Consider the following 20,285-nt stretch of genomic DNA (forward strand, 5'->3'; position numbering starts at 1 on the left):
ATTTTTCTTCTTCAAAATGGAAAGAATTGAAACAGGCTGAACAAAACCAGTTACCTTATTTTGAATATGTTTAATTTTATAGTCTTGCCAGGTTGATTTTAGATTTAGCAATTGGCAGAAGAAATGAGAATTAGTAATTGGAGAGACTGTTTGTAAATGAAGCTGATGATAACCAGGCAATGTGTTTTTTACAGGGAGTCTTTAAATATAAGTTTCATGGCAGGTCTTGGAAATCTGAGATGTGCTTCAGTAAAATATAGATCCACTGACTGATTTTTAAATGGGCCAGCTTTAGTATTGGTAACAATACAACAGTGGCACCAAGGAGTTACACAGTAATTATTAATGTTTAAAGACAAGAAAAAATATTACCTATGTTGCTCATGTTGCTGCAGTTAGATTATTTTCCCTGTATGAGCTAATTTACTGAAGTTAGTTTTGGCATCCCCAGAATTTGTGCTACAGTTGACTGTAGAGTCAAAGCCTGGGAAAAAGGAGGAGGAAAACAATTGAATAGAATCAGATGAGAATACAAGACATTCCAGTTACATTAAGTTGTTGCTGATGTGTTACAAAAACAATATTAGTATGTTCAGGAGTTATGCAGTTGTTATGGTTTGAGAAGTTCCGTTGAATTTCTAGTGAAGAATTACAACTGATAGGTTGGATAGATTGTGATATTTAACTATATCTGAAAATATCTTTTTTCTTTTGAGTTTTCATTAAAAAGTAGCTTCAACCAAGAGATATATAATCAACTCTATGTGTAACAATATAATGTTTAGAAGCCATGAAAACACCTCAGAATTAGTAGCCTTTTGTAAAACATTAATTGGGGATGCTTTTTAATTTCAGGTTGCACTTCCACTTGTGGGAGACATGGGTGCTATACTGAAGGTAAATTTTTCAGAGATTAAATGTCTTTTTTTTGCTATAAACTTGCTTTTTAAACAAACATATGCACTTGATTATATAGGTTCAGTTCTGACTTACAGGGCTAGCCTAAAATAGCATTGTGATTTTTGTTGATTTTTGTTTTCTTTTAAAAAATACTCAAGAACTGCATTTTATAGAAATTTAGGAAAATAGTGATTGAACAGCATGTGAGGTAATAGCCAGCAAGTGCCTATTCAGCACACCCAGCCCTCAGTATGAATTGCTACAAATATACCCTGTTTTCCACTTTACTTGGAAGCATTAATTTCAGTAATATACCAAATGGGAAAAATAGTCTAGAATTTCTAAGATATTATTTTGAAAAATATTGAAATTTGGAGTGTTCTGCAATATTCCAAAATGAAAATTGTGCTCTGGAGTATTTCAATATGAAGAGCACACATCATTTCTACTGTCCTTTATTAATACAGGTACTTAGGGTTTATTGACTTTCTCATTTCCAAGTCTGATTTATTTTAGGTCTTTCTTTCTGTTTGTAATTGTACTGTCTTTCTGCTGCACATGCTCTTGTTAAAGCTCTCTCTCTTGCTGGCTCTTTATGCTTCATTCTTCATTTCTCAGTGTTTTGCAGTTAGCACTTCTGCATGACTGCAATTTAGCTGAGAAATGCTTCTCTCAGCTATGCAGAGGTCATTTACTTTTAAATAATCACAAATTTGAAGCTAAAGAGAGTAACAAGTAGTCTTCATCTCTAATTAATCCTTAAAAGGAAGTGCTCAAACTTAAACGCAGATGTGTCTGGGACAATCCAAAAAAGCCAAAAATGTGTTACCACGATTTGAGTGGAGAGTGTGAGAGATGGGGAGGAAAAAAAGGAGGTCTCTCTGAACCAAGTACTTGGTTTAGAAAAGAGCAAGAATTGAAGAGAAGGCTTTGGGGTAAAATGAAGGACTGGTCAGAAAGGCAGGAAGGAGGAAGTGTGCATAGAAGTGTGCATGGATCTGATCTATGTATTAAAAATATTTATTTGTTCTTGTTTTCTGTCTTCTCTCAGGGTGATCCTGGCACAAGAGGTCCTCCAGGCATTCCTGGTAGAGAAGGACCAAAAGTAAGTTTTGAAGAGTGTACTTTTCATTGCTTTGTTTCTTGTTAAAAGCAAAAGGCCAGATTCTTACCTCTGCAATACATGACTTTTTTGTCTGATCCATATCCCTGTGGCATTGAGCAGCCTAAAGGTTCAAATGATTTTTATGTTTCAGGCCTCTTTCAGTTTGCCTTTTCTCTAGGCTGAGAGAGTAAAATAGCCTGAGTTGAGTCCCAGGCCCAGCCAGCCTGGCAAAACCTCCCATGTCTCCCTTAAGTGTGCAACACAGCTGGAACACTCTGTGCCTGTGCACCCTGTTCCCATGGGAGCAACACATTATATTCCCTGGGACTTGAAATTTTGCTGACATCAATCAAAATTCTGTTTCACTGGAATCAGATAAAAAGCCTGGTTTGACATATAGATATCTCCTATCACTGAGTCTAATTCCATGGTAGTGAACTTTCTCCATTTCAGCAAGTTCTTTGGTGTTAATATCTCCATCTTAAAGTCTTTTGAGTATTTTGCCTCCTAGGTACAAACCTCTCATTTCCTTTCACGTTGCTGGGAGGCATATTTGAAAGCTTTCAGATAGTTTTGAGCCTTTGCTTTGTGTTTTAGTCACTATAGCTGCAAGGGCATCATGCTAGCATATATTAAATATGGGTCATAAAATGCCCTACAGAGCATGAAATTCATTCTTCTCTAATAGAAAATATTTGTTTGAATGTTATGTTTTCATAGGGAAGCAAAGGTGAACGTGGATTTCCTGGGCTTGCAGGAGAAAAGGGTGATGAGGTAAAAACTTCATTTCTACAGTGGTAACATTATTTGAACCTGAAGAAAGACCTGTACTGAAAATGAAATGCATAGAAAGTTATTTAGTTCTTTAAAACTGCTGAGATAGAAATGCAGTGCTATAAATAGCCCTTGGTTCTTATTTTTCAACAGGATTGAATGTTATTATTCAATTAAATAACATCTATTTGATTTTTGTCTGTGAATTTTTGTTCATTTGTATATTTTAAAGTTTCACATACATTTGCATGCTAATTTTAAAGGATATAGGATAGAGCAATAAATGCCAAATAATGTCAATTATTTTCAGAAAATACTCCATGTCTATAAAATATTTCCTTTCATTTTGTTGGTTCCCCTTTAGAATTCACTTTTGAAAACTCTCCATTAAGCAAATAATCTGATGGGAACAGTAATAGCAGCAGATGCTATTAAGTGGAAACTAAAAAATATTTGAATAGACTGGATTTAAAATATTTGCAATATTTTGCATCCTATATTATATTCTTTGAGTTGTTTTATGTCTTTATGGGGAAGGAAAAAAAGCCAAATTACTTGTGGTGCCAAATCCAAAATAGCTGCTATAGCTTTAATTTTGAATTGGAGTATTTGCAGTTAACATTTCAAGAGCAATATCGGGGGAGGGGGGGGGGGGGAAGGTAATATGGATGAATAAACTGATTTCTTAGTGGCCTTTCTTAGTGACCTTAGCCAACTGAGGAGTCAAAATAAGTAGCCCATTAAAAAGTGCATGGTGAAGACTTTGAAACACCAAAATACTTAACTGGGATTAAACGCATACTACTATCTTAAATTAATAGTGCTGGTTACAAGACCCTGCACCTGGAAAATACAAAAGGAGTTTAGAATTTATTGACTGGGGAGGTTGCAATTCTTTATAAGCATTTCACATTTCTTCAGCACCAAGACCATGATATCTTAAGAATTTTTAGAGTAGTAGAATGAGAGAATGGCTTTCAAAAAAAACTGTGCTCATCAGGATCCTTGGCTTACAAAAGTAAGTAGCTATATGTGGAAAAGATATACAGCTCCTGCTATTATTTTGCCCCAGAATTTAGCATGTTGTCAGCCTAAAGTATCATGTTTATTTTTTTCTTTGGTTTTACATGATATATAGAGCTCATTAAACCTTTGCTCCTTATAGAAGCAGGTGGAATTCAGAGCATGTTTCCTAAAAGAATGGGGCAGCTATAAGCAAATTTCATTCAATACTTTAATAAAAAATAAATGGGAAAGTAACATATACTTTGTGTGCCATGTAGGATACTTCTGCCAGTCAGCCCTAGGAGGATGAGGCATTAGCAAAACAGTTTTGACAATTCAAATACTGTTAAACAGCTGAGACATATATAAGATACTGTAGGGAATTAAAAAGGTAATAAGGTAACAAAAAGTTTATGAATGGCATATTTTTAAAGGAATCTAGAGAAAATTTACTGTACATTTTTCATTAATGCTGTGTTAATAAATTAGTTTTTCATATGTTTCTTCACCATTTGAGCTGCCTATTTACCTGGTGAGCTGCCTTAGCTCTGATATTTTCAATGTTTTGCAGCAGATTTTGATTATGACATGATGAGAGTGCAAGTAAATCTTTTTCAGAAATGTGTATGAAAATATTTTGAAAGTAACTTCTTTTCCAAATTTTAAAATTTTTATTTTTATTATTTTGTTGAAATGGGAAGAAATGAGAAGAAGGATAGAGAAGCCCACCTGAAGCCCTTTGAAATATGCTCATTAACTTCTATATGCTTTTCAATCACCCTTTAATCTTTGTTGAACTTATCCTCATTTTTAAAGCACTTTTTGTTTTCAGGGGAGTGATTTTTTAATATCAGTAATAAGAATTACAGAAAATATTCTTTGGTGTCATATTAATTTTTAATCAGAGTGAAGGAGTTCAGAAGGAGCAGACAGCACATTAGCAGTTACCTTGCCACTCTGAAAAGCTGCAGAGGTGGATCGATGTCCTCTGTGTGTAGGAGCAAGAAAGGAAAATCAATGTCTCTCCATCTCTACATTTTTGCTCTATATTTCTCTCTGAAGTTTTTCCCTCCCTCTCTGAAGTTTTTCAGGGTTCCTGACCTCTGTGGCTTTCTAGGCTGCCTCGTTAGCCATTCCTTCTTAAACACTGCATTTCAAATGAAAAATATTCCTTTTCTGAGGGGATTTTTCTTGTCAGAGGATGGACAGATGAAATTAATCACTGCTTGGAAGAATCTATTTCTCTTTGTGGATTATAGGGAGAACCAAGAGTGTTAGCTCTCATTAGTACATAGCTTTTAGGTGTCTTAAATTGCACCTGAGCCTGGCATGGCAGAGTGACATATCCCACCTCTATCCACTGTAGTGAGTTGCACAGCTGTATGTTTAGTAAGTGGATGCTAGAATCCATTGATTTTCAGACAAGCAGGAAAGTAGATCATTAAATACTCTGTAAAATGTCATGTTCAATTACTAAAAAGTCAAATCAAAAATAAGGCAGAAAGTATCATTTCATTTAGATAGCATCAGGTAATACTGAGCCTGAAAAATAAGCCTTTTAATAAAAGAAAATATAAAATTAATCTCTAAGGAAAGGCTTGACATCTGTTTTTATCTATGCAACTAGACAAAAGTATTTACAAAATACAGGCCAAAAATGTAAAAGGCTGAAGGACAACTGGTGTTTATCACTCAAGCAAAAGTTGCCTCTTTTCTGGTTCAATGATAACCTGGTTCTCTTCCCCACCTGGTGGGGTGGTTATTTTTTAGCCATTAGTAAAAATAATGCCTACATTTTAGAGGAAAATGCACTGTAATACAGGTATAGTACTGCTGGACATGCTAAATATAAGTATTTTTGAAGTATAAGTGGGAGAGGAACTAGACATGTGCTCTTTTAATTTCCAGGGCCTTCAAGGTGCCCCTGGACTGCCAGGTATACCAGGACCCAGTGGCCCATCTGTAAGTGTGTGGTATCACCTGTGACCTGATTTATTTCTGTAGGGGTTGCTATCACTGCCTAGTTTCCAGCCCTTTCTTTTATCTTTTAGGAGAGTAATAGTAAAATCTTACCCATTCTGGCTCTAGTAAAGTAAACTATACTGGTGTTAATGGTACTGAAAATACCATAATTGTCTGGACTCAATGTTTATGGGACTTAAATAGATTTGAAGTTTTGACATTACTAGAGAATCTGTGAGGTTACATGATTTATGATGTGGAAAGTTGCAGTGAATTATGTATTTTTACCCAAGTTAGAGTCATGTTAGTAATAAAATCTAAAAATAATTCCAGCTAGTCATTCTGGGAAAAAAAAAACCTGCCAAAACAAAGTAATTACTTGGTTTCACAATTCAAAACCAAAGAATAAGAAGCTGACAATATTTAAAGACACTGAAATATATCATAAAAATTGTTGATATTACTGAGAAAGGTCCTCTTTGAATTTTTTTCAAATATTCTTTTCTACACATGGGATGTAATCACATTACTTAATATGATCATCATTCATTCCTAGGTTTCATTACATTACTTATACTTCTTTCAAAAATTGGACCACATTTAAGTAGTTGAATGTGGGATACATAAATTGATAATTAGAAGTAAAACATGATTCTCAGCTGTGTCAAGATGTGCCAGTTTGGGTCATCACATTTAGTTTGCCAAGGTGAAAATGCAATGGTGAACACAAGTTTTCCCCTTCAAAGGATTTATCAGGAGGACACATCTGTTGTATCAAAGAGAAGAGAAATATTTAAACCTGAAGGAGAAGTATAATTAGGTTTAAACTACCTCCAAAAAACATGTTCTAAAAACTTAATTAGACTGTAAAAATACTGTGTTTCTTTTTTTCCTAACTTATATAAACAATTCTGTGTTGTGCAGGGAGTCACAGGAAGACCTGGACATCCTGGTCCAGCTGGAGCAAAAGGAGAAAAGGTATTCCCTATTTTTATTCTTGATGAAGGTCTGTGAAGGCTTTGCTGTCCCATTACACTGTTTTGTGGTGCAAGAGTGTAAAAGGAATATGGCACACATTTCAAATTTTTATTTGTGTTTCACTACAAGTACTTTCCCTAAGCAGTTCTCTGCATATGGGCTTGTATTTTGAAGTACAGTCCTTGTGGTGTATTGAAGTTGCACAGAATTTTCTTTCAGCATAACACATCATATAAGGTTTAGGAAAGTGAAAATATGTTTCTGATATAGAATATGACTAGCAACTGCTTTCTGTGCTTCTCATTCTTTGCCAATATTATACTCAAAAGTAATTGCACAAGCACTGAAAGTTATTGGGTGTTAGTTATTCTGAAAAAATAGATAAGCTTCCTTTATACTTAATTTACACTCTCTTAGCACTGTTTTTTTTTTTTCAAAATTGTATGCGTTTTATCAGAAACTTGATATTATCCATTAAAACTAAGAGGTCAAATTAATTTATTGGGTACCTCAGATCAGTGCAATACAGCAGAAACAAACTTTGTTGCAAAATACTTTCTGGAACAAGTTCTACATTTTGTGTATATTACAGCTTTTGTTTTATTAGTACTCTGGAATTTTTCAGCCATAGCACTGCCACATCCACATGTGGGATCCTAACTCCCTACAAAACTTGGGTATGAGTAAGCTTTTGTAGATTGAGTAAGATTTTGTAGAGCTCTAAAATTATTTCAGCAAGTAATTTGAGAGTTCTCTCCTTGCAGATGGCAGTAACAAAAATTTACTCCACTTATGTCCTTTTTATCTAACTGAATGCAAAACACAAGTCTTTGATAGTTCCTTGGTCACAATTCATACACAGGTGGGAATGAGAATCCCCTGCCCAACTCATGTCTCATAATTCTAAAAGTGCAAAAGTCAGATGGTTGAAGAGTAATGAAGTGAACTGAAATAAAGCTCCAGTAAATTTCTCCTCCATCATTCATCTGGGACACACTCAAGGATTGATCACATAATGTGCTTTCTAAAATAATAGGATTTTAATTTCCCATGAAACTCTTCAAACCACTCTTGAGAGGCTGACAGTTTCTAACAATTAGCAGGGCCATTTGGAAATTATCCTAGTATAAATGTTTGGTGAGAATTGTATTTTTCTGCTGAGCTAATTATTGGCATTGAGCACTTAGCTTGATTTTTGCCACTTTAGTAATTTTAAATTTGTGACTTAAGTGTCTCACATTTAATAAGATCCAACAAAGCCAGTGAAAAATTCAGACAGACTTCTTCCAAATTATACAGTGTGTTTGTCTGAATTGTTGTGATGAGATTTTGAAAAGATTGTTTTGAAAATTTTATGCTGAAAACTTTGCAGCTCTACTATTCACAGACCTCATGATTCTGCTGGGGAAAAATCTTAGCTATGCCTTTTGTAATACAGTCAATTCAGTACACAACAGCAGAACAGGCCAGAAATACAGGTAACAAGAGACGAATATTTTACAGTAAAAAACAAACAAAAAAAAAATGATTGTATCTCTTAATAAGGAAGATTCTTTAAAAAATCTTAATTTATATTCATTATGTCTCTAAGTAAACTGAATTTCTGAATCTGTAGCTCTATTTACATATGAATGAGCAACTGAGGACTTGCTTTTGCAAAGTAATATATAAAGCATAAAATGAATGTGAACTTTTATCTGCCAGTTCCTTAGAAATCCATATTAAAAACTCTTTTTTTTTCTTCTTCCTCTCCCTCCTGGTACATATGATATGTTTTCCAATCCAGTTTACCACTGTTATTTTGCTGCAAGGATGTTACCACACATAAAAGCAACAAGTAACTAACAAAATAAAAACTAGTACAAAGTAATGATTCGTGTCTTCCCTAAAGCTAAAGCAGGAACATTTCAGGAGGATTTATTCTTGGTATTATCTGCTCTTATTGACTGTATCTCTTGTTTATTGTCATTATGGCCATCATAGCTTGAGTGTGGAATAGATGTGGCCAGTTACAGAAAATGAGTTGTATCAATCTCTTGCTGTACCAGGGTAGTGAAGGTTCTCCTGGGAAACCTGGACCACCTGGGCCTCCGGTGAGACATTTTGTTTTATAACTTCAATTTATATTAGGAACAATATACTTGTGGGTAAAAATGTAATGGAATATAAAGAACGGAGTGTTGATCTAATAAAAATTAATATTGCAGGAAGGTAACAGTGTCTTTTTTCAAAAGGGTTTCATATCCCTTTTTTTTTCCCCTCTCAATTCATCACTGAGTAAGTTCAGATCACTAAAAACCTCTAAGAAACCTGCTCAGAATAGTTAACCTTGGTATCCAATATTATTAGAGTAAAAATGACAGCTTAGATAGCTGAGATCAGAGAACCCAGGCAACCTAGGAAAAGTCTGTGGAGATCACTGGACTCTAAATTAAGTGGAATAGTGTCTAACACAAAATTTATTCTAGGGAATTATAATAATAAAAATCAAAATTTTTTTTACACTGATTTACAGGTTTCTTGGTTTATAATTTTTTTTTAAAGTCCCAAGATGTTATGTTCTTCTGGAATCCTTGACAAATTGAGAACAAAAAGGATACCACAGCTTTGCTGAACTACAGGACTTGAACAGGGCAATAGTTCTGCCTTTATAATTCATAAGTGACACTTAACTTGGTTTTTATGCTTTAAAGGGCATGCCTTACAATGAAAGAAATGGAATGAGCAGCTTATATAAACTGCAGGTATTTCTCTTTAATGTTAATTGCCTTTTTTTTCAATCCCCACCCAGTTTTAGCCCAACTCAACTTTTAACCTTGCTGTTACAGGGAGGTGTGAGTGTTGCCAGTTCTCCAGGTCCACCAGGACCTCCGGTAAGTGCTACAGAAAATCTGATTTCTAGTAGCTAATTGACATAGAAACAGAGGAGGGTGAGCTGCATGGAATTTGATTTTATTTGTGAAAGATTAAAAAAAATCAGGGTATAATTGGTATGTGATTTTACATTTCCCAAGCATTTTAGCCCATTTTGGAGAGTGGTTTATTTTGATTAAATCATTTCATCCTAGCAAGTAAAGGCTGCCAAAATGGTACATAATTTGGTATTGGACTCTTTCATGGAAATATTCTTATACTAAAAACATGTAATTTTGTACCTATAGTTTGTGGAGCCATAGTTTTGTAATGGATAAAATTTGGTGCCAGCAATGAGAAGCTCATGAATTCTGATCTGAGTTCTCTCACTGGTTCACTACGTGTAGCTACAGTACATGAAAATATGTAAAACTAAGAATTATATTCTGGAAATAATACAGAGATGGTGTCTTTCACACTGCAGTTGCAGCCCCTTGCAAATGGACACTGTTGCTTTGGTCCTATGGAACTAAAGATTCTATGCATTTATTTACATTCTTCTCCTTTTTAGCAGCATAGGCAAGTTCTTCTTTGAGATGATTGTCTCTTTGATAACCACAGTTATGGACTGGCACCTAGCAACAAAGCTATTTTCTCTGTATTCTGGAACAGCAAGACAAAACCCAAAACATTGCTAAGATTTTGTACTAAATTAATGAGCTGAGAGAGCTGGAATTAATAATGACTCTAAATGCATTGCATTAGTAAAGTAGACTCAGAATGCAGTAATTAAAAAAACTTATCATGTAACTTATCTTCTTTAAATGTGGCTTGGTTTGTTTGGATTTTTTTGCAGGGTCCAAAAGGGGATCCTGGAACAGTGGTATGTATGTATTTTATTGTTTTTGACTGAGAATTCCCCAAGTAGTTTGGCACATTGTACTTCTGAAGGATAATAAGAAACCCAAAGCAAAACCTCTCAGCAGTGACAGCAAAACATGGAGTTGTAAGGCAGTTTTCCAAAACAGTTTAATCATTTGTCTCCAAAAAAATTCACAAGCCTTTTTTTTATTGTTTCACCATAATGCCTGGAAGCTAAATACATCTTTCTGTACCAGCAAGTACTTTCTACTCAGAAAGCACCAAGTACCAGAGTTTAGGTGGGAAAATTGGTATCTGTCAGAAACTACAGGAAACCCATTTCCCATGGCTTTTGATTTAACTGAGAATTGCTGAATTACGGGAATTGTTGTCTGCAGGTTAAATGTCCATGGTAAATTATCAATTTTCTTTCAAAAAAGAATTATAAGGATCTCCCCACTCTACATGTTAAGCTGATTTCTCCAGTGGGGCATGTTTACAGTTTTCTTTCAAAATGTGAGGACCTACCCAGGGATCCAGCCTGTGTGTGCCTTGCTGCAGAGTAACCTTTGTTTAGGGAAGAGAGCACAGAATTGCTTGGAGCTTGGTTCTCTGGTTGACAGGGGGTGCTCACACCCCAGGGCTGTGCTTCAGAGGTGACCTTGGCTGGCAAGAGCACTGCAATTCTGTGTTACATCCTTTATCAACATAAAACCACTGAGCCAAATACTCACACAGAGCCTCTGGGAAAAGCTTAATTTGCAAATCAGTAAAAAGAGGCATAACAAAATCTATTTACCTGATAACTGGTCAGCTGTTTTGGTAATCTCAAATAATGTGCTGTTGCTTGCTGTTCAACATTTCCCATGTTGAGTAAAGAAATTCTAATGTATGCAATCTTTTCATTAAAAAAAAAAAAAAAAATAAAAAAAAAGGGAGACCCTGGACCGATGGGATTACCAGGACTGGAAGGACTCCCAGGGGAAAAGGTAAGACTTAAAAAGAAAGCATGATTTCTTAGTGGCCACTGTCTGCAACAAAATTATTTCTGAGCCCTTGTTTGTTTTATTATTTTTGTGTGTAAGTTAGTGTTTCTGTGAGAAAAATCTTAGCATACTTATTTATATTTTCCTTTTTTTGCTTTAGTGTGGGTGTAAATAATATACTCACTGAACTTAAAATTTCATTTTCTGGAAATGGAAAATTGTGTTTAGGAGGTCTTGTAATATTCTTGGTAGAATACTACTATACTTTTATATTTTCCTATGTGTGGTTCTTGTTCTTTCTTGAAGATCATCTTACATTTACTGTCCCTCTGTCTTGTTCTCAGCCTTTTGCTTTCTGATTGTGGAGACTGATTAGGAATTTAAAGAAAAGCTTTTCATAAAAGGCTAAAAAAGTCAAGATTTTGGTATTCATTTCTAAATAGAGCAAAATACAAAACCTTTAGCAGAGAAACAAAAAAAAAAATCTGTAATTATGTTTTCAGTCAGCCAAACCAGTTTGATTTTCCTCATATCTTCTAATTTAGGAAGAAAAAAAGAGTAAATTGTTTTGCAAATGGAATGTTTTTCAGCTTTTTGAATTATGCTATTAAATGACTTCATGCAATAGTACTATACTGAAACTTATTTTTCATCACAAAGAAATGTAAATTATAAGTTTTCTTCTCAATATCACCATGCATTCCTCCTACTTGTTCAGTCAGTGACAAGATCTAAGGTATCTATACTAGATGCTTAAATTACATGAGATGGTTCTTGCTCTGGAATTCTACAATTTACAAGCAATTAAATACTAGTCTGATTTCAAAATGAACAAACACAGGAGACATTACAGGTCTAACTGAGACAAAGTGGGGACAGGAATTAAATAAAGGGAATAAGCAATGGATCAGATCATATAAACCAGCTGGGTGAGTGTTTGGCCCTCTCCCAAAATAAAAATATAATTTCCTTAACTAAATTTGGATAAAATTTCGCATTTGTGGTACAAATAAATGAACAGAATCTCAGAGCCTGCTAGTCCCAACAGTATAGTGTATGCTGGATTTTAATTTATAGCCATGATGCTCCTCTGTGTAACAGAATGCCATCTCAGAAAAACATTCTCCTGTAAGTATGGCTTCAACAGTGCCAGGGGTTTTCTGACATAAATTTAGAAATGAGGAGCCTGATTTTTTTCTTTCATTTTTAACCAACATTACAGTAACAGAGCATAGAGTTGCAGACCAACACGTCAGCAGTGGATAAATACCTCTGGATAGTTTTACCACTTGTTGAGCTCTATCTGTCTGCTTTGGATTACAGTCCTGCTAAGAAAGATGAATTTGTGCCTGTAACTCACCAGTTCCAGCCAAAAAAACCAGCACTATCCTAGCTTAAAGCACAGATGTGTGCTATAAGGAAGGCCATGGCACAAGCAGAGGACATTGGCTTGTAGTAAATGGATGACTGGGTAACAGGAAAGCAAAAACTTCTTTGGAAGGTGCATCTTAAATATGGGGATGTTGATATGAAAATGTAAATTTTGTCATGGCCACAAATTATAATTATTTGGAGAACTACAGGTAAGTCAGGGGCTTTCTATCCCTTTTCAAGGGAGGCCTCACACAGAGTCCAAGGGAAATATTATGAGAGAACCTAAACAAAGGATTTGGGTTACTTGCTCAAGTCTGTATCATGAGCCAGTGGCACAGATAAATATTAGCATTTAGCCTGGGTCTTGTACTCATTTTCTGTTCACTTCCTTGGGTTTTAATGGGAATCCACCAAAAGACTTCTGCTTTGGTTGCTGTAGTTTAAACACAGATTTATCTTTTCTTCAGGGTGACCGTGGACCAGCTGGTGCACCAGGACTGTCAGGGACACCGGTATGTGTATTCTCTAATGAAAACTCAGGTTTTCAGAAGCTGAAAAAACAGGTCAAGCAAGGTGCTGAGCTTAATCTCAGTCAATGTGGAGTGCCAGTGCTTGGCTTATGCTTTATATGGATGTATGAAGATTGAGTTTTCCCTAAAGCAATTAGAGTTTAAATAGTAGCAAGGGTTCATATTGTTATTAAAATGACAAGAGCCAGTGGGGTGAATACATTATAAAGCTGGAATTTGAAGCTGCATATGCTTAGTTAAGAAATGTGAGATTCTTCTCATTGCCTCTGTTTAATACAGATAAAGATGTTTTTTGTGTTCCCAGGCATGCACGAATTTCTGAGCATCTTTCTGTCACAAAGAAAAATCATGAACATTAGTTATTGCAACCCACAAAGATCTGCATATCAAGTCGATCAAACATTTGCTTTAGGGAAGTGCTTTGTCAGCTATTTACATGTGGTATTCAGAGAAGTTCCTGAAAGTCATAGAGGAACTTTGTTGTAGGTGAAAGTAGAAGTAACTAATAATAAATTGAAATTATAATTATTCGTTTGTATTTCCTAAAGGAAATGAAGATATAAGATTGCATTCACAGTTTAATAAAAAAGTTTATCCATATTTCAGTAGGCAATATGGAGTTATTTATATGCAAATAGATTTATTATTAAATTTTGGCAGCCACCAATACATTCAGGAGCTGTTTAAATTATAAATATGCTTTTCATGAAATAAAGAGAACTATGTGTCTACACACTCTCATTTCCATTAGCCACTGATTTAGTCTATTTACTGTGAGTTCCAAGAGAGAACATAATCTTAAATAGCCTAATTTCATTGAGTTTTCCTAAAAGAATTGCACATTTAAGGGGAAAAGTGTTTCTCTGAGTTTATAGCTGATGTAAGAATTTCAAAGTTTGTTGTTCTGAAACAGATTTTACACTGTTAATGCTGTAGCTAGTGTGAATGATCACAGTTGTGCATTTTCCATGAATTTCCCACTGGATGTGTCCCAAGTTATTTAATGTTCTCTATTCAAATTGGATATTAAATATTAAATGAGGTCCCTTCTTCACTGATGGAGTTGCATTCTGTTGACTATATTTAGTTCTGATAAAATCCACTGAAATAAAATATTTCCCCCTGAAATAAATTATTTGCATTTTATGCTAAAGAGTTTTAATCAACAAAATAGTCGACATGTGAGACTATTTTTTTTCAGTAGTCTAGGAGGAGTTTGAGACATATCCATATATCTTGCTGGAAAATAATTTGTCTTCCTTACCTGTCATTATTCCCTAGATTGAATAGTGGGCCCTTTTGCCCATCTAGGAATATAAACCTCTTATTTTTGCTTTGGCATTTTGCTGAGATTGCTGAGACTGCCAGGGAAGCTTGGACTGAGATCCTGCAAGCATTGCCACCAAAACCTGTTTCAACAGAAACCCTCAGCCCTGCTCTTCCCAGAGCTGTCCCTGCAGTTGGTGGTTTGATCTCTCACTTGTACAGGTCACCTGAAGATCTGGTCTAAGGATACTTTTAGGAAATGTAGCTTCAGGTTGTTAAAAGAAGGGCATCCTACAAAAAAGAGGCACTTAAAATCAGCATTTAAATGATGTCATAAGAAAGGGTTGTGTATTCTGGCAGGCTGAACATAAAATGACAATAAAAGTGGCGAAAAAAGATCATGAATAAAATTTGCAAAAGGAGTTAAGTCAACAGTAAAGTCACATACAAAAAAGAAAAAAAAACAGAAAATAATTAGTAATTACCTGAAGGGAAAAAATCTTGACTGTACATATCTTAAAAACTTTGATCTGATTATGACTTCTCAAGGTAGAAATCATGGTATTGTAAAAGAAAATTTCTTAAAAGCATCTCAGTATTCAGGAAGGGTAAACAAAACCAAGTGAGTAATATGACAAAAATCTGATAAAATATTTCTTTTTCCTCTCTTAAAGCATTAATGAACAATAGCATGAATATTTCTCTCATGTATATATACTCTCTTATTTTTGATATAGAGAAAAAGATTATTTGGCTTCCTAATAATTTGAATCTGTAATATCCTCTTTTTTCAGGGAAAGCCAGGATCCCCTGGGTCCCCAGGGCTGCCAGGAGAACCTGTAAGTACAGATTTAAGTTCTGAGTTCTTACAACAGCAAACAAATACTTCAGACCCCTAATGCAAGATTTTTCATGCAGATTCATATGTGTGTTTTCTTCTTTCTCAGGGTGAAAGAGGACCTATAGGAGATATAGGCTTCCCAGGTCCAGAGGGGCCCCAAGGAAAACCAGTAAGCAATGTTATACTGAGCATACATTGTTATATATAGTGTTACAAAAAGATGGGGTTTAGTTTATTAGAAGTTACACAAGAAAGGACATTACATCTTGCTTTGAGTTAGAGTAGGTAACATGAAGAACACACAGAGCTGCACTGCTCAATATTAACCATCCAAAAAAGAATTCTTGGTATTGTGATGTTTAAATAGTTAATTAAGTTACTGAAATGTTGCCTTTAAAGGTCATATGAAGGTCACTTGGATCTTGTTGACATAAAGTTTCCTCTTTTACTTTTTCCAGGGGGTAATATGAACCCAGACACTCAACACAGTCAGTAAAGGATGGGGTGGCCAAGAAGGTTCTCAGTTTCAGTTTAGATAGAAAAGCATGTGATTCATGACTGAATAAACTTTGAGACTCTTCTGTATACAGGTGATGCAACACAGCAGCTGAGGCATTTAATGTTCACTTAGGAGATGTCTGATCTCCTCCCTTTATGTAATAAAAGTGTGACAGCAGTGCAGTCAGCACTGCCTGAGCTGGTTTAAAAAACCTAGTTTATATTCTAGAAGGGGTTCAACAAGGGTAGTGCAGGACTCATTAGCTCCCCTGAACCTTGGTGTTTTGGGGATGAGCATGAGCAGCAGACCTTTGCAGCTTGTCAGCACATCTCCACATTACACCTCTGCCTTGAAAGTAGAGACAATTTCTGTAGCTACAGCAGCAAATTAGCCCAAGGTGCCAAATCTGGGCAAAATTCCACTTTGAAGTATATGAGGAAAAAGAAATATTCCTGATGTCTCTGCTCATACAAATCATCCTTTCTCACTCAGTGGAACAGCTGTGACTTTGCTACATGTGCAGATCCATAAATATCCTACTAAATTAAACACTGCCAGAGCATTTATCCTGCAATTATCTGGCATTGTATAATTGTTAATATAATCTCTGACATTATTTTGGCCCATAACAGCTAGGACTCTGAGATCATGCCACATTCCAGTCTGGAAGATGATGTGTGAGCCTGGAACAGTTTCCAGCAGGTGCTGTGAATGCAGCCACCCTTTTTGGGGAATGAAATAGCTTTAACCCAGGAGAACAAAACTGTGCCATGCTACAAATCCTAAGGACCAAAGAATGTGTCTGGACATGTAATAGTAAGGCATAATCTCTGTAATAGCAGAAGTGCCATGACTAGTATCTAGAATATCTCTCTCATGGTTGTATTATGACTATTTGGGACTGAAAATTACATGGATATGTTCACAAATATTCCACATTTGCAAAATTTTCTATAATTTGTCATTTGAAGTTAGATGATCATTAGATTTGGTGCACATCTTGATGCTCTTTGTATATTGTAGTCACATAAACTGCTGCTCTTGTAGCTTCAGTGCATTTATTGATACAGCACTAAACACTGAGCTTTATATTTTATATATTTTTTATTTTTATAACATATATATGTGTATATATATATTATTATATTTTTATAACACATAAACTTATTAATTTTTTTTCTAGGGGATCAATGGAAAAGATGGATTGCCAGGTCCTCCGGTAAGAAAACATGCTTTTGTATTTTATTCCTCACAGAAAACACAGCTGTTAATCCTAGGCAGCTGCTTTCTGTTCTGCTAACACATGAACCACAACAAAGCCTTTAACTGATAAGTTTATCTTTCTTCAAAAAACGTTTTCAGGGTGCTGTGGGGAGACCAGGAGATAGAGGACCCAAAGGAGAACGTGTAAGTCCCTATTATGATAAATACTTATCTTTTAACTGGGCTTATAAACACCTCATCAGCACCTATTTTGTAGGGAAAATCAAGAAATCAATTCTCTGTGAACTTCAACGAGTCACCTAAGACATCTAAGAGGTTTAGTCCTAGACACCACTTCAAAGAATTAGAGTTGATTTGGCTTCTGAGTTTAGAGGAAAAACACATTTTATAGACTTTCTAACACAGTTGGCCTGGACAGTGTAAATTGATCAATAGGCTGAGAATTGGAAAGCAGATAATCCAGTTGTGCTGTTGTCAGACTTTACAAAAGCTGTGAACTTGCCCTGTTGTCTTCTTCTGTAGGAACACAAATAATGTTTTATATAAAAGAATCTTGTCACAATTAGGCAGCAGGAATGCCAGTGCAATACCTGACTGCTTCCCAAACTCTTCAGACAATTCTGGTCATGGTAACAAGGTCATTGGGGGGTAGGAATGATTATGGAAGGTGAGAGATGAGGTTATATATATACATATGTATGAAAGATGGTCTTATAACATTGCTAAAGTCCTTATGTCTTAACCAAATGGCTACCACATTTATTTGATGACTCAGAGAAGAACCTCCCTGTTTAATCTGGAAAAGGAATCTGCTTTATGACACTGAAGAGACATAAGGGTTTAACAATTACTACAATTATCCCTTTAAAAATTAACTGTTTGCAATGTTCTAGCTTTGCCTTTAAGGACACAGGCACACTGCATCTGTGTGAGAGAGATTGCAATGATTACAGAAAATAAAATCAAGGTTTTTCTTGTAGCCATTATTATCACTGCTGTACAGCATGCTCCTTCAGTTTGAGACCAGCTGTTGCAGTTACAGAAAAGAGAAGCACCAAAATTGGAAGGACAGAAAAAAACTCCTGATGTTTTCTTGTCTAATATAAGAATGTCCTCAGAGAATCCATTTTAAGAAGGAATAAACCACCTGGGCTGAAATAGTTTTACATATCCTTTGAGTGATTAAACTTCATAAACTCAGGGACAAACTAGTTGAAAACATGTTTTATACCAACCAGTTTTCTAGTGATTTCAACAAATACAGGTGCTAGTGGCTTGCTCATTTTTTGCTGTTATCTGCATACCTTGATCACAGATTGTGAACCTGCTGGAGTAGAGCTGGTAGAAACACAGAAATAACAACAGATTCTTCTGCACAGAATTTGGTACAAGATAAAATACAAGAGAGAGGAGAATGCTAGAAAGGAGAATGGCTGAATAAAGCAGCACCTTAGGCAGAGATCACAAAATACAAATGTCCTGAATTTTGTACAATTTATAGTGGAGAGTTTAAAGAGGAATCTGGAGGAATATATGACCCAGTTTATGAATTTTTACAAGGACCTTTTTCAAAACACAAAGAAAACACTGGAGGCAGTTTAAAAAAGCTTGTTTGAAAAGTTGCTGTAGTATTTGATTTGTCTCCTACACATTGGCAGCCTGTAAAACGTGGATTGTTTAGAAGGATCAGCTTCACACTGCCATAGCACCATGATTCTAGAGAAATCTGCTTTTCTTTGTCCCTGGTAGAAGAGCTGTCTATACCTACTCTGCAGGGTTATAGACCTGAGGACTTACAAATCACAGAACCATAGTAAGGCTTGGGCTGCAAGGTACCTTTAAAGATCAACAAGTTCCAACCATGCTGCCCTGGGCCTTTTATCAGACCAGGTTGCTCTAAGCTCCATTCAGCCTGGCCTTAATATATTTCCAGGGCTGGAATATCCAAAGCTTCTCTGGACAACCTGTTCCAGTGCCTCACCATCCTCCCAGCAAAGAATTTCTTCCTAATATCTCATCTAAACCCACTCTCAGTCTGAAGCATTTGTACTGTTACTACATATCCTTGTTAAAATTTCCTCTCCAGCTTCTTCCTAGGCTCCCTTTGGGTACTAGAAATAACTTGGATTAACTATAATTTTATGTAAATTAAGACATAAAATAGTAGGCTTCTAAGGAAAATTATAGGAAACATCCTGGTGTCTTTTACCTGTGTGAATTTGAGCAACTAAATTAGACCTAGGTCATAATTGACATTTCTAGATCTTCGTATAAGGGCTAAAAGCTTTTTATACTCAAGTTCTGTCCTTGAAAATTAGGTTACAGAGTCAAATTATTCTTTTTGTATTTGTCTTCAACATCAAAAGTGCAAGAAAACAAAATGTATTTTCAGAGACATGGTTCAGCCTATAAAATCATCTTCCCTGCATGACTCAGTCTGTTTCTGAACAGGCAAGAATTTTCTCAAATGACTTTTCAGGTTTGTTCCACTATGAATCATGGTTTTCTTTCTCCTTTTATTTTACACAGGGAGATCAGGGTATTCCAGGAGACAGAGGTCCACAGGGTGAACGAGGGAAACCTGGCCCATCCGGAGAAAAGGGGGATGTGGGTCCTGTTGGCCCTCCAGGAGACAGAGGCTATCCAGGATCACCAGGTCATCAAGGTCCCCCAGGTTCACCAGGACCCCCAGGGTTTCCAGTAAGTAAATATAAGTTTGTTGGGATTGCTTGTGAATTCAGACAGTTATGAAGGTAGCATGGGGTGAGCAGTGGAAATTCAACTGAGGAATAGCACAGTATTAGAAAAACTAAGGGTTTCTCTCAGATAATTTCAGTGGGAAATAATTTCAGGTGGAAAAAAGTATACTCACATGATCAGGCAGTTATTTTTAATTATTTTTTTTAATTTTAATTATTTATTTCTCTAGTTCCTGCATATCACTATGGCTACTCAGTACAGTTAATTTTCATTTTTTCCATAAGATTAAGAGCTAAAGTCTGAGGCTTTGCAAGTGGGAAAGAAAATAAGGCAGCCAAAATTGATTCTCAATAGGAGAGGAATCAGCATTTTAAAAGACAATTAAATGCTTCTTGTCAGTTGTAGATATCTTGATTTTCTGTATGAG

General features: G+C 35.6%; 1 protein-coding gene across 1 annotated transcript in view; it reads left to right on the forward strand.

Moving 5' to 3' along the window:
* Positions 1-20,285, forward strand: part of COL19A1 (collagen type XIX alpha 1 chain) — a 170,923-nt gene that overhangs the window by 141,223 nt on the left and 9,415 nt on the right. The window contains exons 31-46 of the mRNA XM_079332225.1: positions 856-897; positions 1,952-2,005; positions 2,726-2,779; positions 5,693-5,746; positions 6,671-6,724; positions 8,773-8,817; positions 9,418-9,468; positions 9,553-9,597; positions 10,434-10,460; positions 11,374-11,427; positions 13,266-13,310; positions 15,389-15,433; positions 15,542-15,604; positions 17,118-17,153; positions 17,297-17,341; positions 19,688-19,858. Coding sequence (XP_079188351.1) covers positions 856-897; positions 1,952-2,005; positions 2,726-2,779; positions 5,693-5,746; positions 6,671-6,724; positions 8,773-8,817; positions 9,418-9,468; positions 9,553-9,597; positions 10,434-10,460; positions 11,374-11,427; positions 13,266-13,310; positions 15,389-15,433; positions 15,542-15,604; positions 17,118-17,153; positions 17,297-17,341; positions 19,688-19,858 — 885 coding nt within the window. The remainder of the gene's footprint in view (positions 1-855; positions 898-1,951; positions 2,006-2,725; positions 2,780-5,692; positions 5,747-6,670; positions 6,725-8,772; positions 8,818-9,417; positions 9,469-9,552; positions 9,598-10,433; positions 10,461-11,373; positions 11,428-13,265; positions 13,311-15,388; positions 15,434-15,541; positions 15,605-17,117; positions 17,154-17,296; positions 17,342-19,687; positions 19,859-20,285) is intronic.

The sequence above is a fragment of the Erithacus rubecula genome (genome assembly GCF_903797595.1).
Source record: "Erithacus rubecula genome assembly, chromosome: 2".
In the NCBI taxonomy this organism is placed as follows: domain Eukaryota; kingdom Metazoa; phylum Chordata; class Aves; order Passeriformes; family Muscicapidae; genus Erithacus; species Erithacus rubecula.